General features: G+C 28.6%; 2 protein-coding genes across 2 annotated transcripts in view; one reads left to right on the plus strand and one right to left on the minus strand.

Annotated features, from left to right (window-relative positions):
- Positions 1–760: 760 nt before the first annotated feature.
- LOC117167820 (COP9 signalosome complex subunit 3) lies at positions 761–16030 on the minus strand. Its single transcript, XM_033353024.1, has 4 exons — positions 15865–16030; positions 13965–14225; positions 7304–8022; positions 761–1517 (listed from the first exon to the last, which is right to left on the minus strand). The coding sequence occupies exons 1-4, from the start codon at positions 15923–15925 to the stop codon at positions 1221–1223; spliced, it is 1338 nt and encodes a 445-aa protein (XP_033208915.1). The 5' UTR covers positions 15926–16030; the 3' UTR covers positions 761–1220.
- Positions 16031–17701: 1671 nt separating this feature from the next.
- The window catches only part of LOC117167969 (dynein regulatory complex protein 11), a 14031-nt gene continuing 10782 nt past the window's right edge, over positions 17702–20950 (plus strand). Inside the window, exons 1-5 of the mRNA XM_033353244.1 lie at positions 17702–18205; positions 18295–18505; positions 18592–18658; positions 18760–18970; positions 20093–20402. Of these exons, the coding sequence (XP_033209135.1) occupies positions 17702–18205; positions 18295–18505; positions 18592–18658; positions 18760–18970; positions 20093–20402 (1303 nt within the window). The remainder of the gene's footprint in view (positions 18206–18294; positions 18506–18591; positions 18659–18759; positions 18971–20092; positions 20403–20950) is intronic.

Here is a 20950-nt window from a genome sequence, read left to right on the forward strand (position 1 = left end):
AAACTTTTAACAAATAAGTAGTTATTCAAAAAAATTTATTGTAATAAAAATTATTTTTCCCTTTCAATCGAAAAACTACACGGGTGCGCTTGATGATGCTATTTACAAAAAAATAACAGAAAAGTAGAAATTTTGTCTATTTTATGGACGAATTTGGTATTTTTTTGTATTTTGTAAATATTTCTTTTTTTACCTAGGGTGATAAAATATTTTAAATAGTGTAAGGAGGTAATTTACTTTAAACTATGCAAGTTCGAATGCTATTACAAAAAAGCTTTTCCAAAAGTTCACTAAATTCGTCTGAATAATATAAAACAGTTCTACTTTTCCCAACAAATTTTCGAAGATTTTTGTCTTTCGTCAAGATTCGAAATGGTGGTTTACATATTTAATAAAGTCCACGAGTATTAAAATTAAAAACGTGCATTGATTTTAAAAAATATCAGCTTTTTTTTCCTTTTTTTCAATTTTTCTCGAAAAGGATGGTGTTATGAAAAAATGATTGCAAAAAAAAAAATTTGCTATGAAGATCTAGAACTTTCATTGAAAATCCAAAACAACCAATAATTTTGAAGTGAATTAAGAAAAACTTATTTTTCCGGGAAATTTTGGCAGAATTCCTCAGACATTTTTTTGGTTATCGGAACCAAATTTCACACAGCTGCTTTTAGGTAAAAAAAGAAAAAAGTGATACCCCAGAGTCCTTCATTTTCTAAAATTTGTCTATGAGGAAATTAAATTATAATTAGCTTGAATCAAGTTATTTTACCACAATGACTTTTATTAAAGCAATGTTACAAAAGTCGTCCCGATTTGTATTTAAAGGAGAAGCACACAATTGCAACTCTTTATGTAATATCTCGCTTAGATAATTCTAGTATTTATAACAAATTACGACTGTTTCTCGCTCATTTATGAAAACTTGAATTAAATATCACAATTCTAATAAAAAGCCTGCCTCAGATTCGAGTATTGCCTAAGGTAGTTCCTTAATTGAAATGAATTTCGAAATATTTACAAAATATAACGTATAAGGATGAAAAAAATAGATAAATTAGAAAATCAAACGTATATTATTAAATGAAAACGAGAGTAAAATTAAGATTGAAAAAGTACTAAAATTTAAATTTACGATGAATCTAAAAATTTCTTCGTTTCTTCAGTGAGTTTTTAATAAAATCCTTTTACTGGCTTCTTTTTTAAATAGCATATGTGTTATATTACATCGAGTAGGTGTTGTGTTTGTGCTGGTTTTGCGCATTCGTAACATTAATTGGGGGAGCGCAAGCGGCCTGATCGTCCTGATCATTTTGTCCGCAGGCTTTTCGAACATATTGAGGCGAGACTATTACTTCCTCTTCCATGTCGAGAACTTTTCGGCCTAACTCTACACAAGTCGCCATTTCTTTTTCTAATTTCGCTAACATCCTGGGCGAGTTATACTTTTCAGGATCATCGTGGAAGATAACCATGCCGTCCTTTTGGTTTATTGTTGCGAAGATTTCCCCGTCTTCGATCTGAAAAAAGTAGCAACGGCATAAGAAATACTTCTTTATATTTTTCGAATAAAAGCGTGAAAATAAAAGTGCAAACAAAGCCCAGTCCATGCCAGTCTAAAATCTTAGCTCAGGGACCTTATTTAAATTTCATAAATCAAATCGAATTACGCGCCAAAGAAACCTGGTGAGTAATAAACGAACCTAGCCAACAAGGATTTAGAAAAAAAGTCATGGAATTTTATTAGTCAAGGCAAAAAACAGGGATTTAGAAAAAAATATTGATAAAGTCATAGAATTTCTATAACTTTAAACAACTGTAAAGCAGAATAAATTTGAAATTTGTCAATTTTAACTTGAAATTATTTTGTTCCGTTTATGAAAGATTTTAAGTTAAAAGTGTTACGAGTCCAAGATTTTTATCATTGAATATTAATGGTCAAGGAAAATGAAAAATTGGTCTGGAAAAAATTGGCGGATTTTTAAAATAAAGGTTGCGGTAACTCCGAAAATTGTTAGTTATTTATTTTGTACTCATAATCCTTTTTTTGCAGTTGGTTCCTCTTGAAGATTATATTTTTAGTTATAAACTTTATTATTGGTTTGAAAATTCAACAATTTTGTTAAAAAGTCATCCTCTTTGATTGCAAATTTAAAGGTTTTTTTTTGAAAATACGTCTTTTTAGGTTGAATGATAAAAATTCAACGATTTTTTTGAAAATTGATAAATTTATGTTTCGAGATGGGAGACGTCGCAGACGATTGGGAAAAAGCGATTATCGTACTAATATACAAGAGAAAGGGAGATAAAAGCGACTGCAATAATTACAGAGGGATTAGCTTGCTAAGCACCGTAAGTAAAATATATTCAAAAATACTTATTCGTAGCGTAATGAAAATAACAGAAGCAAAGATTTGGAAAGTCCAAAGTGGGTTTATGCCAGGAAGGAACTGTATGGATCAAATATTTAGCTTAAGGCAAATGACAGAAAAAAGTTTGAGAGTAGGAAAAAAAGTTTTCTGTGCATTTATTGACCTAGAAAAATCTTTTGACCTGAAAGAGTATGGAGTCAATGGATGGCTCCTACAAGCTATAAAAACAATACATACAGGTAGCAAAGCGAGTGCGTTATGTCTTCATGGTTATTTATATAATTTATGGACAAGTGTTTAAGAATGGCTCTCTTCGACGAAGCGGGTGTAGATCTCGAAACAGTAAAGGTACGTGGGTTAGCATTCGCAGATGATAAGGTTGTTATGGCAGAGTCTATTAAAGACTTACAAAGAATGTTGAATAAACTAGGTCGGAGCAGTGTTGCGGAACGAACGTATTATTTAAGTAAATAACACGAGAATTCTGGATCAATCTGAAAATTCTCTATCCCTTCCACACACTACTCCTTTCCCCTACCGAGTGAATCACGCCTACCCCGAAAGGGAAATGGCTTAATGGTGTAATAATTTAAAAAGTCATCTGTTTTAGTAGAAATTGCATTTTTTATGTATAAATTAAACTGCTTGGGTGAAAATTCAAAAAATTTATTAAGAAGACATGCTTTTTTATTGAAAATTTAACTGTTTTTGTTGAAAATTTAAGTATCTTCGTCGAAAATTTACTTCTTGTTTAAAACTCATATTTTGAAGTTGAAAAGTCGAATAAAATCTTTTTTGGATGAAAATTTTACTTTTTTGTTGTTGAAATTTGTCTTTTTGATTTCAAAATTCATCCGTTTGATTTAAAATTTCATCTTTCTTGGATAAAAATGCAACTGTTTGGCTGAACATTAATCTTATTTGCTTGAGGATTCAACTATTTTGTTACAAAATTTTCGTTGAACCTTTGTATTAAGAAATCATTTTTTCGTTAAAGATTCATATTTTTAGTTGAAAATTCATCTCCTTGATTAAAAGTTTACACTATTTGGTTTAAAAACTAATATTTCTTAATTGAAAAAGATGAACTACTTTTGGAATTTTTTCTTTCTGTACAGAAAATTTTTCTTTTGACTTGAAGGTTAAACAACGTAGGTTAACCTTTTTTTTAACGACTGGAAAATCTTAATTGGTTAAAAATTCGTCTTTTTTGTCTTAAAATTATTTTTTTTAAAGAAACTTTATCTTTTTCAGTTGACAATTCAATTATTTTTTTGGAAATTTAGTTGCTTTGTTCTTTTGTACTCTCATAATAAAATTTGTAAACTTTTTCGCACTTCAAAAAGAGATGAGAAAAACGAAATCATGGATAAAAACTTAGAATGTCTTGATTTACGAAGTGTATACAAAGTCAGTACCAGTGAAAAACAAATATTCGGCACCTAAAATAAGATGCTTGAGAAAATTTTTAATGATTTGGGTTTAATTAAAAAAAAATTAATGTTAAGGTTTGAAGATATCGAAATGTCAAAAAAGTAACTGGAAGATTTCAAGAATTTTTTCAATTCTGCAGGATTTTTGGAAAAAATTGAAAAATAATTCCAATCTCGAGAAGATTTCAAAACATTAGAAACAAAATGAAAACTTTTGAAGATTATGTAAAAATAAGCTTTTGAATAATTTTCAAAGGTTTCAAGAGGATACAAAATTTTATTAAGATTCCTGAAAAAATTTCAAGTGACTTTTTATTTTTAAAAAAGACATTTCAAATTATTTGTAAAAATAGAAAAATAAAATCTGGACGATTTTTAAGACAATTTTTTTCAAATTTCAAAAAATTTCAAAAACAATAAATCTTTTTAATGATTTCAAAAAATGTTAACAAAATGTAAATTTTTGAAGCTTTTGAGAAACAAGTTCGAGCTTTTAAAAAATTTTGAAAGGTATCAACAAAATAAAAAACATGTTCTAAGGTTCCTGGAGAAATTTGTATTGATCATATATTTTTAACAATTAATTTTTAATGAATTAAGAAAATTTTAAAGATTCTTCAAAATTTATTTTAAAAATATGCAAGATTTTCAAGCCATTTTTTTTTATTTTTCTAAATTTTAGAAATAATAAAAAATAATTTTTCTGTTCTAAATTCATGTTTTTTGTTGAAAATCTAACCGCTTGATTAAATATTAAAATACTGAGTTAAAAATTAACTGTTTTGGTTGAATATTTTATCATTTTGTTTAAAAATACATCTTTTTAGATGTTAATATAACTCTTCTGTTAAGAATTCATGTATATCTAATTGAAAACTAATCTCTTCGGTTAAGGATTCAGATATTACTTTAAAAATATTTTTTAAAAAGAATTTAACTGTTTTTGATTGAAATATCAACTATTACGTTTTTTGATAATAGATTTTATGCTTTCATGATGATTCATTTTGATAAAAAGAGATATTTCGGGTTTCACTCATGTAAAAAACTACGAATTGTTTGCCGACGTTTCGTGAACATTGCAGTTCACATCTTCAGGGCTGACCTGAAACTGAGGTATCAGGTCATGATGTTCTTAGGTATACTTTCTACGATGCCTGTAATTGGCCAGAGCGCTCCACCGTGGGGACTGGTCGAACTTGATTGGCCAATCAAGTCTTTTTTAAAAAATCCGGGAGAACGGAAAGCCAAATCGGATTGGTATTATATCCATTATCCCTATTGATGTTATTAAGGTGTTTTAAGATTTCGATTGCTTCTCTATGTTTTCTTGGAAGGTTTTTGTGTTTTTTCCATGACTGTTGTTTCATCAAATAAAATGTTATGTCCTGTTTCGATATGATGTTCAGCTAGTGCTGACTGCGTGAAATTTTTTAGCCTGACTTTACTTTCATGTTCCTTCATACGTTGGCTCACTGCTCTCCCGGTTTCTCCAATATAGACTTTGCCACAAGAACAAGGGATTTTATATACTCCTGGATTACTGAAGGGTGCCTTTTTATCTTTAGGGTTATTTAGTAGTTGTCCTATTTTCGCAGGTGGTTTAAATATGGTTTGGATGTTGTGTTTGTTGAGAATTCTTCCTATTTGTTCTGTGACACCTTGGATGTAGGGTAGGGTGGTGGTCATTTTTCTCTCTCCTTCTTTTCTGTAGCCTTGATAAATTTAATTAATTTTCTACCTAAATAATATCATTTTTAACAAAATAGTTGCATTTTTCTAAAAGAAAAGTGTAATTTATAATTAAAATGATAAATTTTCGAACCAAAACGACGAATTTTCAACAAAATAGTTGAAATATTAATCAAAACAGCTTTTTCAGGCAATAAAATTTTCTAGCTAATAATAAAATTTGTAACCAAAAAAATAATTGAAATTGTTTCAATACTATATTTTCAATTTATGTATAACTTGAATTAAGATGCATTCTAATTCAAAAATAACAACCAAACAGTTTAATTTGCAAGTCAATCGATAATATTAGTCTATAATATTAAATTTGAATGCATAATTACTAATTTTATTTAAAAATTTAATTTATGAGTTATTATTCAATTACTTACCTAAGCAGTTGGCAAAATTTAAGACTGGAATTAGAGGTTTCAATAAACTACTTTAAACCGATTTTTTAGAATAAATAATTAAACGGTAAGCACAATCCATTCTTGCTTTTTAATTTATTCTGTAATAAATTATAAGTAAATTGTGCCATTTCATTTTGATAAACCCCATTGGATTTTCCTTGGCCCAGTATTGGCTTCTTTGGTGTCCCACTTAAGGATATGTTTTCCAAAATTCATGTCCCAATAATGGGCGATCTGACTGTCTTTACAAATATCCATTTATATTAATTTACTATAAAATTACTACTGTATTTTTTGTTCTAATCAATCAAATAATATCTTAGCCACTTATTATAAGGGTTTTTGTACCAAAAATTCTAATTCCCCATTTTAAAATTGTGTTTATGTGGGTTAGCTTTTCCTAACTGTTCCAGTAATGATCAGTTTACCTTATGATTTTTCCCCCGATTCAGGAGTTTTCTTCTAACATTTTTTTTCTCAGATTCCCTTAATGATAACACTATAATTTGTGTCACTGTTCACAAATGTTGAGAATCGCTTGAAAATGTAATTTCACACCATTTTAAGGGCATGTGATACTTACAGTTTCCCCGGCTTTTTTTCCACAAAAATAAAAATGTTTAAAAACTGAATTCGGAGATACTATAAAATATCATAACGGACGTCCCCAGACTCTTTTTTGAGGGATAATAAAAAAAAATTTATTGTGCTAAATAAAAATGTTATGCATATGCATTATTTTGAGGTTACGTCGTTTTTCATCTCTGCCTTTCCGATAATCTGGAAATTATTGATGAAATAAACTTTTTTGATTTCCTGCAAACAAGGTTAGTTCCGGGAGATTAGTTACTATGTTTATTTGTAAGTCCAAAGTTTTCGGCCAAAATATTGTGTAGTTTGGAAGCAACGCTCGGGTGAATTGTAACACATAACCTCGAAATATACACGCACGTTGTTAGCAATATCAAACATTTTTTGATAAAAAAAAACACAAAACAAGTGTGTGGGTACGTCCGTTAGCATGTTCGCTATCATTTCCCAGTTTTTGAAGTCGAAATATTTGTTATCCTATGAAAAAAGCCGGGGGAATCTAACACTGAAAAAATCGATACTATTTCCTAAGCGCTACACAAATTAACCACATTTTGCTAAATCAAAACTTTTTTGAATTAACCTACAAAAGAAGTGTGTGGGGACGTCCGTTAGCATGTACGCTATCATTTCCCAAATTTTTAAGACAAAATATTTATTATTCTAGAAAAAAAGCCCCCCATAAGAATCTACCATCTGGCGATCATTGAGGGATTGGCATTGGCTGGGTGTTTTAGCTTATCTTAAGAATTGCATTTTTACCTACCATGTTCAGAATATGCTTCTCAGCATCTGCAGGTCCAGCCAGCTTGACTCTGCTAGCAACATCCGTTAAACTAAGCGTGAGGAAAGTATTTGTGAGCCTCTGGATATTCTTCTTATACAAAGAACCTAGAACCTGCTTCACCAATCCAAGGTTGTGGTCTCGCGTGAAGAGCTCTTCGTATTTCGTGATAACCGCTTGAACCTCGTCACAACTATTCGTGGCATAAGCAGTCGCTAATTCCTGATACGCCTGGCTTAATCGTTTCATAAGGCGTGCTGCTGAATTCGTAAATCTAGGTAAGAAAACGACCTTCCCATTCAAAATTAAGGAGACAAGAGTGTATTTCTTGTAAGCCTCGAGCATTATATGGCTCACGGCCATTGCAGGAGTCGTTACGGAAACTTCAAAGAAGTATAAGGCCCTGTCGTAATTTTTCAAAGCGGTGTATATCATCCCACCGTAGTAATAGTACAGTAAAAAATACTTTGTGTCCTCGTCCGACGAGGAACTAATGTTCGTGATATCAATGTCCAGAAATTCGAGAGCTGGCTTGAAGCATTTCGATATAAGGCAAAGCTGGCAGAGATCAGCGTGAATCGGTGTTAACTGACTCTCGCTTGTTTGAATCTTACGTATCGCTCGGCACAATATTTCTATGCCGCACAACGGAATTTGAAAATCGATGAGCAAACTCTTAAGTATGTGGCACAGCTCTGAATCTGTAATGAATGCAATGAACAAATTATTGAATTAATTATAAAATTGTATCATCTATAATAGAATACATTTTAAAACTAGATCCAGGGTGGCAAAAATTGTTCACGGTCATTGAACTTAAAAAGTTTGAACTCTTCATTCTAACAATTTTTTTCATTTGAAGAAATCAAAACTGAACTACACACTAAAGCAATTAAAGGGAAATTATTTCGAAATTTAAACTTGAAATATTCGAGCTTAAAAAAATGCAATTCAAAATTTTTGAATTCCAATGCCTAATAATTTACACGCATAAATTGAAATTTTGAAGCATACATTTTTTCCTTCTCATTACGAATCTGAAGTAAAAATTCAAAATGGCGGATCTAATATTGCGGACATAAAATGTTATAATAAGTACCATGGCTTCAAAATGGGTTTTCGAGAGTTTTGTGAATCGCAGATGACGAATCTGAAGTCAAATGACAAATCAAATATTTATTTTGTCCACCATACTGGATGCGGCAATTTTAATTTTGACTTTAGACTCGTACTCAAAGACCCAACAAAAAAAAACACCAGAAAACCCATTTTTGAGCCACGATACTTATTTTTAAATTTCTTATTCGCTTGCTGATTGGTCACAATTACATTTAGTGCACAGAAAGGCTGTATTTTTCACATTATTTATAAAATCGATTCTGTTAGAACGTGATATGTTTTTAAAGTTTCTTAGCGTCAAATGAAGTTTTATAATACTTTTAAATTGCTTTTTGTTTTTGTAATTTGATAAAAAGCTAAATGAAAAATATTTAAAAAACGAATACAAAAAGGTGCCATACATGCCGCAATTTTTTTAAAATTATATGCCGTTAAAATGCGACATTTTTAATATCAAACTACTATAAAAACCTTGATTGAAGAATATAAATTTACGCTATTATTCTTAATGCTTTAAATTAGTAGTTTAATTATTCTACGCCGTTTCAAATGAATATTTTTTCAATTGATATTTATACATAAAACATGGGTTTGATATATTTTAAAAGATGATCTGACCGAATTAATTTTAAACCCACCTTCAAATTTTTTGCCATTTTTTTTTCTTGAAATTGTACTTTGATAATGAAGATATCTGGCATTTTAATGCTTGCTAAATAACTTTTGTAGCCAGGAGAATTCTTTTTTCTTACATTCGAATTTTCTACTTTTTCTTGGAAAAAGTGACAGATACAAAAAACTGTTAACATAAAAGTTTACAAGTCTAAAAAAGGTTATATGAAAAATTCCTTTTGTTATTTTACAATATCTTTCATAGTTTACGAAAAAATTCGAAAATTGCATTATCGAAATCTTTTATATTTTTTTATTTAAATTTTGAAATCATAAACAAAATATTTTCCCGAAAACACCAGCTTTTTTATTCTTTCAAATATTTTTGAAAAGTTTCTACTAGAAGAAGAAAGGCATCTTATCAGCATCATACTAGCTAAACTATTAGAAACTAAAAGAAAATAGTAAATATCAATTAGATCAAAAGTTATAGATGTTTAAAAAAATTAGGGTTTCTTGAAAAACAAAGCCACAATTTTAAATACACGTAACTTTTTTTTTAATTTGGTATGCAAATCGGAAAAGATGTACCGCCTAGTTTCCTCTAAAAAAACTACATATTTCGTCCCTAAAAGATTAATTTTTCAAATTAAAAAAGCACTAGAAATTTCCCCAGGAATTTTAGAATAATTTTTTATTATTTTGAAACGTTTAAACATCCTTAGAAAGTTTCAAAATGCCATTCTGAAATCTTTTAAAGTCAAAATTTTCTTTTAATATTGTTATAATTTTTCAAAAATATTACATATGTATTTCAAAATGATACGAATTTTTGGTGAAATTAAAAAAAAATCGTAGATAACTAAAAACACGGTCTTTAAGGCCACCTTTTAAATAATTTTTAATTGATTTGAAATCTTTTAGATTCTTTTTTAACGAATTGGAAATCATTTGAAATCTTTTTAGATATTCTCTTAACATTAATTTTTTTTAATAAACAAATAATTTTAAATTTTTCTATGAATTTTAAAAAGCTTTTTTATTTTCTTAAAACTTTTCAAAATTCTTAAGAACCTTATAAATTTTGTTAAAATTCTTCGAGAATGTGAATTAAAAACTTGATCTTTTTCTAATCGATTAATCTTAAATTGTTGTTTATAAATCATAAATTATCACTTTCACTTATAACTTTTTTTTACGAAACAATTAAAACGGTAACGCTCAGAGCTTAAAAACACTCTGAATTTTTAAAGATTCAAGGCTTTTTCTTTCTCAAACAATTTACTTTCGTATTCTTCAGTTTTGAATCATTGATTTTTATTTGCTTATTTTAAATGAACAGTCATAACTTGCTGAATATTAAAAAAAAATATGGCTATAAATGAACAGTTTCAAATTTAGTGGGTTAAAAATAAAATATTTTAGAATGAAACAATGAAAAGATGTGAAATAACGTGCAAGAAAAATTTTAATTTCAAAGAAAAACAGTTCAAATCGTTTATAAACGTGATCTTTTTTTCACAAATTCAATGTTTTCATATCACGAAAAATGATTTCTGGAACGTACGTTTTTAAAAAAAAATGCCAATATAAGAATCCTCAAAATTCGTTCCCGAGATTATGTTAGACAAATACTACAATGTTATATAGATCGCTTTTTTGGCTCCGTACACTTTTTGATGTGTCTGTGTTATGAATCTATTAACTTATGAATAAAATTCAATATTTAAATATTTATATAAGATCAGTACACAAGGAAGAACTAACGTCAAATATAATTACTTGCAGTTTATAATCGTTTAAGCTCTTTGACACTGCATTTAAAAATTCTTTAAATTAAACATATGCGCTTAAAAACTAAGGCTTAAAATGCAAAAATTATAAGTCGAAGATTGCAGAATTGCGCATTACAAACAGAATGACTTTATAATTGAAAAAGTTAACAATTGATTAACTTAACATTTAAAAAACGTTAAAATAAGTGATACATTTTTTCAGGAACTTCTGACCCCCCCCCCCCCCCCCCCCCCCCCCCCCCCCAAACCCCCTGCGTAATACTTTTTCCATTGGTCTTAACATGGAGAATGATATTTCCGCAAACCCCCCACCCCCCTTAAACGTATCACGTATTTTGTGAATGACCCCCAAGTGATTAAATTCAAGTTATTGGATAAATTTTTTTTAATTTTAAAATTTACTGTCATTTTCCTGGTTTTCCCGCTTTCGTAGCCCAGCGCACAGTGGTCTGAAATAGTCATCTCCTGTTCATAATCGCTGACACGTTGTATTTCTTGACCGATTTAAAACTTTTTTTTCATGAAAATGCTCAGATTTAAATTTTTAAGAGAACTGTGGTTTGCGATTTATTAATTTTGTTTACAAAGCAATAATATATAAACAAACAAATTGAGAAAAATTGGCCATTTCAGATTTGTGAAACAATATTTGAGAAAAGAATACTGAAAGAAACTCACTATTAGCCGGAATTATTGCAAATGCACTCAAGAAGCCTTATCAGTGTTTTTTCTCATATAAAAAATTGTTTGCTATACGCTAACTGCTAAGATTTTTCATAAGAGTCATAATTAAAAATGAAAAATTAGCATTAGTTAACATTTACTGTTTTTCTGATTCGTGATTATCATCAAAGGCATTTTATATACTTCGAGCTTTATAAGACGCAAGTAATAAAGATTGTTATTAACATTTTCGTTACACAAATGTCGCAATCGACCCCTTTCCTCATAGAAAAAAGTTATTTTGTCTTAAATCATTTTGGTGGTAAGCTTAATTGTGATATAGGACCAACTTGATCAAGAAATCAAAGAACTAATACAACAATTTGAATAAAAGATTAATTCGAGTACTAAATCTTAATCTATTTATTCGAAGTTTTTATGATAATCTTATTATCATTACTATTATAAATATAAATTATTTCTGCACTTTGCTGGTTTTCATTCTCAGGGTGGCCGTTTTAATAGAAGAAAAAAATTTCCGCTTATTTCACTGTTTTTCCCAGGTTCGCAAACATTTTTCACGGACAATGAAATTTAAAAAATCGAACTATATTCTAAACATTTTTACATTTAAAGCAAGAAGCAATATACAAAAAACTAAATTTACACGCATGAAATGGAAGGTACTAACACTTTTCAATTGAAATTTTTTTGATGAAATGCAGATAAACTGCAAAATTTAGAACTTTTATAAATTATAAAGTTCGGAGTTTCAGGTTAAGTCCCAAAAATATAAATCCGCTTTAACATTTTCAATACTCTAGATTAAAGAATGATGCAATTAAGTTGAAAAATGTTCAAAATTATATTTTTCAAAGTAATTTTAAGCTATAGAAATTAAAAAATGAAAGATAAATTTTTGTAACTTAACAGTTTTTAAATCAGAAGTTGAATTATTTCCATTTTCAATAGTTTAAGTATCCTTCAAAAACTCAAAAAATTCACTTCAAAATAGTGAGATACCTAGAAGTGTTTTTTTATTTTTCCCAATTTAAAATAATTTTTGAAATTTTTTCGAAACGTTTAAATATATTTTTAAATGAATTAAATTATTCCTACAACTTTTAAAAAATCCTGCAAATAAAAAAAAATCCTTGAAATGCGAATTTATAAATAAAAATGGGAACACTTATTATTTGTAGGAAAAATTAGAGTAATTTCAACAGGTATTGAGAAGTTTAAAAAATATTAAAATTAAATTTAGAACCTGACATTATTTCAAATCATTTAAACGAAGTTTGTGACCTGAAAAAAGTGGGCCATTCGTACCGAAATTTTGGTGCAAATACCCACAGCCGAATTTAAAACAAAGGGCAGATTTTTTCAGATTTCTACCAAAAAAATTTAGAAACTTTTTAATAATTGTGAAAGGCTTAAAAAGAATAAAAACATTTTTAAGATTCCTAGGAAAATTGAAAATGATTTTTCATTTTGGAAAATTATTGTAACAGAAAATTTAAACAGATTTCCAAAATTATCAAAACAGAACCTGGAAGATTGTGAGGATTTTTTTTTTGTTAATTTGCAGGATTTTCCAAAAGTTGTAGGAAAAATTCGGTTAATTTTAAAATGTATTTAGAAGTTCTGAAAAAAATGGTAATACACTTCTTTGCAATGACTTGAAGACAGTGCAAGTTTTTAATTAATTATGAATCTTCTCAAGACTACGTTTCCCTGTACAGCGGCCACCCTGATTCTATATGAAAATGATGAGCATATAGTTTTTTTCTACAAAATTATTTATAAAAAACATATATATATCAATTGTTAATCAATGAGTTAATTCAATGTCACGATTAAGCATATTACAAAAATTATTAAAGAAAAAATACCGTTTTTTACAATAAAACGGAAGACTGGCATTTTTTGATAGTCATTGTTCTTAACAATTACGCAAACCGTTATTTAGTATTCTCATATCCAGTTTTCAAACCACTTTTAATTTATTCTCAGATAATTTAAGTGAAAACGCCTTTTTTGCACGTAAAAATAAAATTAAAATAGTCTTTGTTTAAAAAAATCACATTATCTTTGATCAATTTCGTTGGTTAATCATCGCAAGAAAAGTCATTCCAACCAAAAATGAAGAAAAAATAACTTTTCCACGAGGTAACGATCGAATCACTTTTGGTCAGAAAAATTAATTTAACGATGAAAAGAAAAAAAATTAATTTAGCGATGAGAAATCAATTATGACTTTTATGAAAAATCTGAACAATTAGTGTGGAACAACTTATTTTTTTCTATGAGAACAAAAGAACTTTATTTCTTTATATAATATTGCTCTGTGGATTAATTAATAAATCGCAAACCACGGCTTAGAAAAACTTTTTAATTAGTTAAGAAATTTGACCTGTAAGTAAAGAATAATTGAATGAATAAAAAATAATTACATGTAAATGGTGCGTATCGAACTTGGTCTCCATCGCAGCCATCGATGAATTCTTGAATCTGTGTCACGAAAACTTTAAAACCAACTATACTCGGCGCATCAGTTGAAGCTAGATTAGTTAGCTTTGCGACGATAACTGCCAAAATCCCCACGGAATGTTGTTTCAGATCCAAAGTCTCCAAAACGTTGTCAAGATGCTGGCTGTTTCTAGTGAGGGCATGTACGAAAGCTGTTATACGACTAGCCAACTCCTGGAAATTGCCTGGAAAGACAGATACAAATATTCGAAAAACTTTAATTAGAACTACTCTGTAGCATTAGAAAAAAAAAGCTATCAAAAATTGCCTCTTTTGTTAAAAATCAGCTGTAAGCTAGAGAACTTTTAAGCCTGCGGTAAAAAAAATTAGATATGATTGAAGGGTTACAGTACATAACTAGATAACCAACAAAATCGGAATTTTTCAGGAGAGCGAAATAGCATTCTGTAAAATCGAAATCAGCATTTAAAAATGAAATATAATTTTTCCGCGAGCTGAAATGTTTCTAAATCGAGGCCAAAAATGTATGATCTAAAAATATTATTCAGTTCCAAAAAGTATAATGTGGAAGTTTACAATCTCAAATGAGTTTGATTAGAAAAAGCTAACCAATTCCGCGTAAATCATTCCAGAATTTTAAGTTTCAAATATCATGGGTTTTGAACATCGTCTTTCGATAATGACTGAAAATCTTTATTTCAATTAAAAAAATTAAAATAAACAAGTAGTCCTGAGATATAGGAAGGCTGAATAAGAATGAAAAAGTTGTCACAACAAAAATTATGCTGTTATAAGGAAAAAAATTTAGTGTGATGGTATCGCACTGTGACAGATGATTTTTCTTTGAAAGTTCTATAAAAAGAAGAAAGGTATACGTTTTTTTATAAGTAAACGATAATAACTGTAAGATATATTGATTCTAATCGCAACGCAAAAAGTGGAGTGAAAGAAACCTTATAAATGTGGCTTTTTGTAGAAAATGAAGATTTAAAAGTTTAGATTGGAATTTGATTGGTACTTTCGTGCTGACAAAAGTGGAAAATATTTTTATTTAAGGGCTCTTTTTTGGAAAAAGAAAGTATTCTATTATATTAAGGCATTTAAGAACTTTTATGAAGGGGAAGTTGGTCACAAAGTTTTAAAAGAAGGTAATAGGTTAGAGAATTAAACAAGTTAAAGATGGGAGACAAGTGCAGAGTCACTTATCTGGTTTTGAATTACTAATCTTTTTATTCTTATATTAAAAATAAGCTTTTAAAAAAACCCTTTTAACACGAAATGTACTTGAGTTTTTAAGAATTTTGCATGCAAAAAGCTTATTTTTGGAAAAAAATATTTGTTATCTCATTCTGTACTGCAAGCTTTAAATTTAGAAGTTTGTATTCAATAGTAGTAAAAACGTTAATTATAGCTAACACACAAATCAGCTTGACATTTACAATATTTTTTTATTCGATTGAAAAAAAAGATGAAGACAGTTTTGTAAAAATGAATAAATTAGTTGGTGAAAAAACTTAAAACAAATGATCAAATTTCACAAAGTGGATTACATAAAACTTTAAATTACCCTGTAATTAGGCCCGACTTTTAAACGAATTTTCACAACTTAAACAGCACACCATAGAGATTAACAACTTCAAAGTCAAGTGATGAAAAATATTCATAAAAAACTTCTTTTCAATCAAACTTTTAAATTAATTTTATTTTCTTACGAGATTTAAAAACAGGACATAAAATTGTTAGTCAAACATTAATCTTTTTTTGAAACAAAGGACCTTTATTACGTTTTAGGAAATTTTGCATTGATTTTCAGGTTATGTTGGTAATTTGAGGGACAATATAATTGATGGACGCATTTTATACCTTCAGCCGAGAGTGTCCGAACGTCATTTACAAATTGTTCTAATCCTAGTGCTCCTGACATTGTTGTTATCACTTTTTTATCATTACAAAAATCCAATTTTGTGATTTACTTAAAAGTTTATTTAAGAAATAATGCCCACTGCATAGCACACAGACAATCAACATTCAAGTATGAGCGTGCTCCGGTCACTAGGTGGCGCTAACGAACTAAGATAGGTGCCCGCAAAATTTAAACTCAGATTAAGCAAAATAAAGTTTTTATTTTATTTGAAAGAAAATTATAATATTTAGAAAATATATATTTTGTAATGTTCATAATTGACAAGAAAGAAATGCATTAAAAAAAATATTTGTCTTGAATTAAGGAAACTGTTTCTTAAACATAATTTTTTCGTTTTACCAAAAATAACTTCATATAATGAAAAAAATCATTTTAAATTAATACAAGTTTTTTATTAAAATAAAAAACAAACATTTCTTTTTGAATCAAAGCAATTTCTTTGACTGAGAGCCAATGAATTTTAATATTCTCATCAGAGAAGGTATTATATTTGTGAAAAATTTGACCCCCCATTTTTTCTCAAATGTCCACGTTTTGAGACCCCCTGAATAGGAAAACTGGTTTTTACTTTAAAAAAATAGAATTCGCAATCACCAAATTACTGTTGTCGATGCTTTCACCTTTAGTTTTAAAAAGTCTGTGTACAAAGATCGAGTACGTAGCGAGAGACTCTATCAATTGTGTGCATCACTCTATCAATTGTGTGTATATTAAATAAATTTACTTTCTTAAAATCACTTCCAGAATATCTGTTCTCGAAATTAAATGAAAAAAAAATTAACTGGTTTTACATTGTTTATTTACTATTTATAAGAAATGTTATTAAAGTTATTATTTTCATAACCTTGTATTATTTTATGTTAAGAATACCGAAAATTAATAAACTAATCATCGCAGAGGAAACAATTATTGTTAATTGTTGATAAAAAAATATGTAGTTAAATTAATTACATAATAATGTAAGTGATGAAGAAACTAATTAAACAATTGACTAATTGATTGACTGATAAATGACTGAGTATTAAAAGATATTCTACAGCTAAGAAACTTCAAAATTGTTTTGTAAGATGAAGATGAGGAGGCATAGTTGGTTGCTTGCCCAAAATTTGAACAATTTACAGAATGAGATTTTCGGAAACAAATAATTTCATAATTAAATAAAATTTTTATTTACAATTAAGGGTATCCCAAGAAAGTATGAAAATGCAAAATTAAGCGATTTAAAATATGGTTTAAATGTTATTTAGCATTTTTTTTAAATTTGTAGTTTGTACAGTTGCGTGACAAGATATTTTGGCACTTTTTTATGTATATTTTTTTTTTATACTTCACTAAGATAATTTTAATACAAATTTAGTATTCACAAGATATTTGGAAAATGACTAAAACTTAAAATGGTCAACTTTTTGGCAATTAATCATATAAAATTAAAATATTTGAAATAATTTATATAAACGACCCAAATATTTGATCACAAATATTTTGAAAAATATTGACAACTTTTCAAAATTCTGTGCAGTATGGGAAAATAAATAAAAACTTGCAGTTTAAAATAAAAATAAAAAGTTCTTATGTTTAGAAATCCAAGTTTATTGAACCATCAGAATGATATGTAGCCGTCTATTATAGAACGTATCCTGGTAACGATCCCCCGTTTTGTACCAAACGATGCGTAACAAAATCATATATGTATTTTCACCTCAGCAAGTCACTCACAAAAAACTGCAAATAAAATAATAATCATTTTAAACGAAAGTTTTAAATATTATATTTTAAATGTCAAACGAAACATACAACGAAATGTGGAAAGAGGCTCAATCAGCTCTCGACGAAGTTTTACAATTGGATACAAATGTACAAAGTGCAAAACCACCAAAAGATCGAAAAAGGGCTCATAATGTTGTATCCGAGTTATACGTTAGGTATATCGTTGTTTTTAATAAATTAGAAATTTGTTACGATCAATTAGTACAACCCCAAAAACGAATATTAGTAAAAAAATTATTGGACTCGACAATGGGGAGAATTTTGGAATTGAAACATGAATTAGTAGAAATTGATCTTTCGGAACACAGTTACTGTGATGATATTTTATTGAAATATCAAATTTCCCCTCAAGAGGCGGAAATTCGAATTCCAAATTATTTTCGAAGAGAACGCGAAAATGTAATTCAGGAAAGGCGAAAATTTATTGAAGATACTTTGAGAGATATTGGGGCTCTGGATGAAGTTGTTGCTGCCAAGAAAATGACTGAGGCCGAAGCTATACGATTAATTCAAGTGAATTTATATTTTCATCAGAAAAATGTAAAAATTATAAATACATGCACAATTGATTGAGTTTAAATGAGGAACTTTCTTTTGTTTAGTCACACGAACGAGCAAGACAAGGGAGACTACGATTTCAATTTATGAAAGAAATTCGAGAAATGAAGGAAAGATCCACCATAAAACAAGAAGCTACAAAATCTGAAGAAAAAAGTGACGTGGCGGCAGCTTTGAGAATTCAAAAACTTTGGAGGGGTTACACAACTAGGAGAAAAATTAGAAAGTTTCGAATTGAAGAAATGTTGCTCATAGGTTTTGTAGAAATTATGAAAATTTTTAATATAGAGTCAATACAATATTTTTGTCAAGAGTAAAAATAAATGTTCTTAATTTTTAAGGAATGGTCCAACCGAGTCAAGTAGTAACGGAGAATGCAAGACAAGCCGAAAAAATTGTACAATACAGGTATAAATTGAGATATATCTAATTAACACATACACACATACAAAGTATAAGATTAAAATTAAAAAATTTATAAATTGCATTGTATTTTTTTTCAAGAATAGATATGAGAAACAAAATGAATATCAGGAACTCTATGAAAAGCTTGTAAAGGAATCGAAAGAAATAATAAAGAAAGAAAAGAGTGCTTTGATGGAAGAAAATATTAGAAAAGAAATCCGTAACTGGGTGAATTCTTATTTTCAGCAAACTGGAAAAATTCCTGAACTTCCAGCAGCTGAAAGTGGTGGTTCTAGAATGATCTTTAGTAGACAGGTAATTAATAATACAAACTTTATTGCTTGCTGATCCTAATCAATAAAACATAGTATATAAAAAAATGATAAAACCGTTTTCTAAAAAATGAAAAGAATAGATTTTATAGGGCGACATCATGCCTCGGTCAATGCCGGACTCACAAAAGTCAAAAACTCATTTAAACAAGTTGTTTTAACTTGCATAACATGTTGCTGGCAATTTTTTCTGAATGTTAAGGGACTTTACTTAAATTACGTAACAGTTCAAGAAGGGGGGAGGGGGGCGAGAGATTTTGTTACGATTTATTACGGAAGGGAGGGGGATTCTTCATTCATGTATACATTTTTGGAAATTCGAAAATTAAACTAATAACTCGCCGTAATTTAGCATCAATTTAATATGAATTTAACTTTACGTGCCAAAGTAACCTAATGAATGAAAAACGAACCTAACGATCAACAATTTAAAAGAAGTCAGGGAATTGTTATTGCCCAGGGAAAATTCAGGGATTTTGCAATAAAATCTTGTAAAAGCAAGGGAATTTATTCATATATTTTAGTAGTAATTTACATTTCTTGGATAAAACTGTTACTGTTTGTTTGAACATTAAACTGATCTTTTTTAATTGGAAATATATTTTCTGTTTGACAATTATATTTTTGTACAGATAATTTGTCTTTTGGCTTCAAGGATAAAGAATTTAGGTGATTTTTTCTTGCATGACTGAAAAATCTTTATTTGTTAGAAATTTTTCTTTTGGATTTTAAAATCATTTTTGGTTGAAATATCAATTTTTTATTCAATATAATAAATTTGACACTTTTAGATTTGTATCTGAAATATTTTTTATTCAGTTTATAAAAAATCCTATGTTAAAAATATTTGCAAGATTAAAATGCTGGCAATTAAATTTTATTGGTCAGAAAAAGTGAAAAATTGGTCAAAGAAAAATCAGGAAATTTTGAAAGAAATTTTCACCCTGCAAAACACGTATTATCTTAAATACAAAAAATCCATTAATTTCAAGTCCCATATGTCCCATATGGAAATTTAAAAATAATCATTTGTAAATTGTACGTTTGACTTTTCTGAATCCAACATATCATGGGGTTCCTCTAAAATTTATAATATTAACTTTAGGGGACAGAAAGCACAATTAGTAAATCGACCGCAGGTTCCTCAAAGGATTCAAAAAGGTCGAAAAAATCAAAAAGCAAAAAGGAAAGTGAACCAGATCGTTCAGAAGATGAATCGGAATCGTGCTTAAAACATTTTCCATCTAATTTTTTACCTGAACTTGTACATGCTAATGAGGTTTATTTAGAAAATTGGAAAGATAAGGACGAGTCGATGAATAAAGGACAACGACCTTATGTTGATATGATTGAAGCTGAAAAAACGAGGGAAATCGAAGATGAAATCAGGGTTGTGGTTGATCATACTCTTAGGGGTAAATTCATTTTAAATATAATTATGATAAAGATAATGGATGTGTCTTGGTTCACTGCAATTTGGTGAGCCTAGAACAAATATTTTCGGTATGCCTAGGCAATTCGACAAATAATTAGGACATCTTTCAATTACTAACAATAGGGCATTGGAATATACATTAAGCCAAATCAAAGATGAAAAGTATCAAATATCGATTGTATACATACATTAAATAATTAGTAAATCAGAATGAGAAACAAATTAAAGAATAAAAAATATTCCAAATTATGTAGAACATTTACCATTACCATTAAATAATTGTTCAAATTGAAATTTGAAACATTTGCCAATGTGCAATTTCTAATATTAAATTGTACAACATTTCAATTGAAGGAATTCGACACCGAAAATTTATATATATATATATATATATATATATACGAGGGTGGATTGATAAGTTTCCGCCCTGACCAAGAAAAACAACGTTTTTAAGAATTTTTTTTTATTTCTCAACATAATCTCCTCCAAGGCTGATACATTTCTCATAGCGGTGTTCTAGTCTAGTAA

This window comes from Belonocnema kinseyi, chromosome 2 (genome assembly GCF_010883055.1).
Source record: "Belonocnema kinseyi isolate 2016_QV_RU_SX_M_011 chromosome 2, B_treatae_v1, whole genome shotgun sequence".
Taxonomy (NCBI): Eukaryota; Metazoa; Arthropoda; class Insecta; order Hymenoptera; family Cynipidae; genus Belonocnema; species Belonocnema kinseyi.

Coding starts and splice junctions, on each gene's coding strand:
- LOC117167820 (XM_033353024.1), bottom strand. CDS start 15,925: ATGTCAGGAGCACTAGGATTAGAACAATTTGTAAATGACGTTCGGACA. Junction 14,226..15,864: donor TCGGACACTCTCGGCTGAAG/GTATAAAATGCG, acceptor CTGTCTTTCCAG/GCAATTTCCAGGAGTTGGCT. Junction 8,023..13,964: donor TCGATACGCACCATTTACAT/GTAATTATTTTT, acceptor CATTCATTACAG/ATTCAGAGCTGTGCCACATA.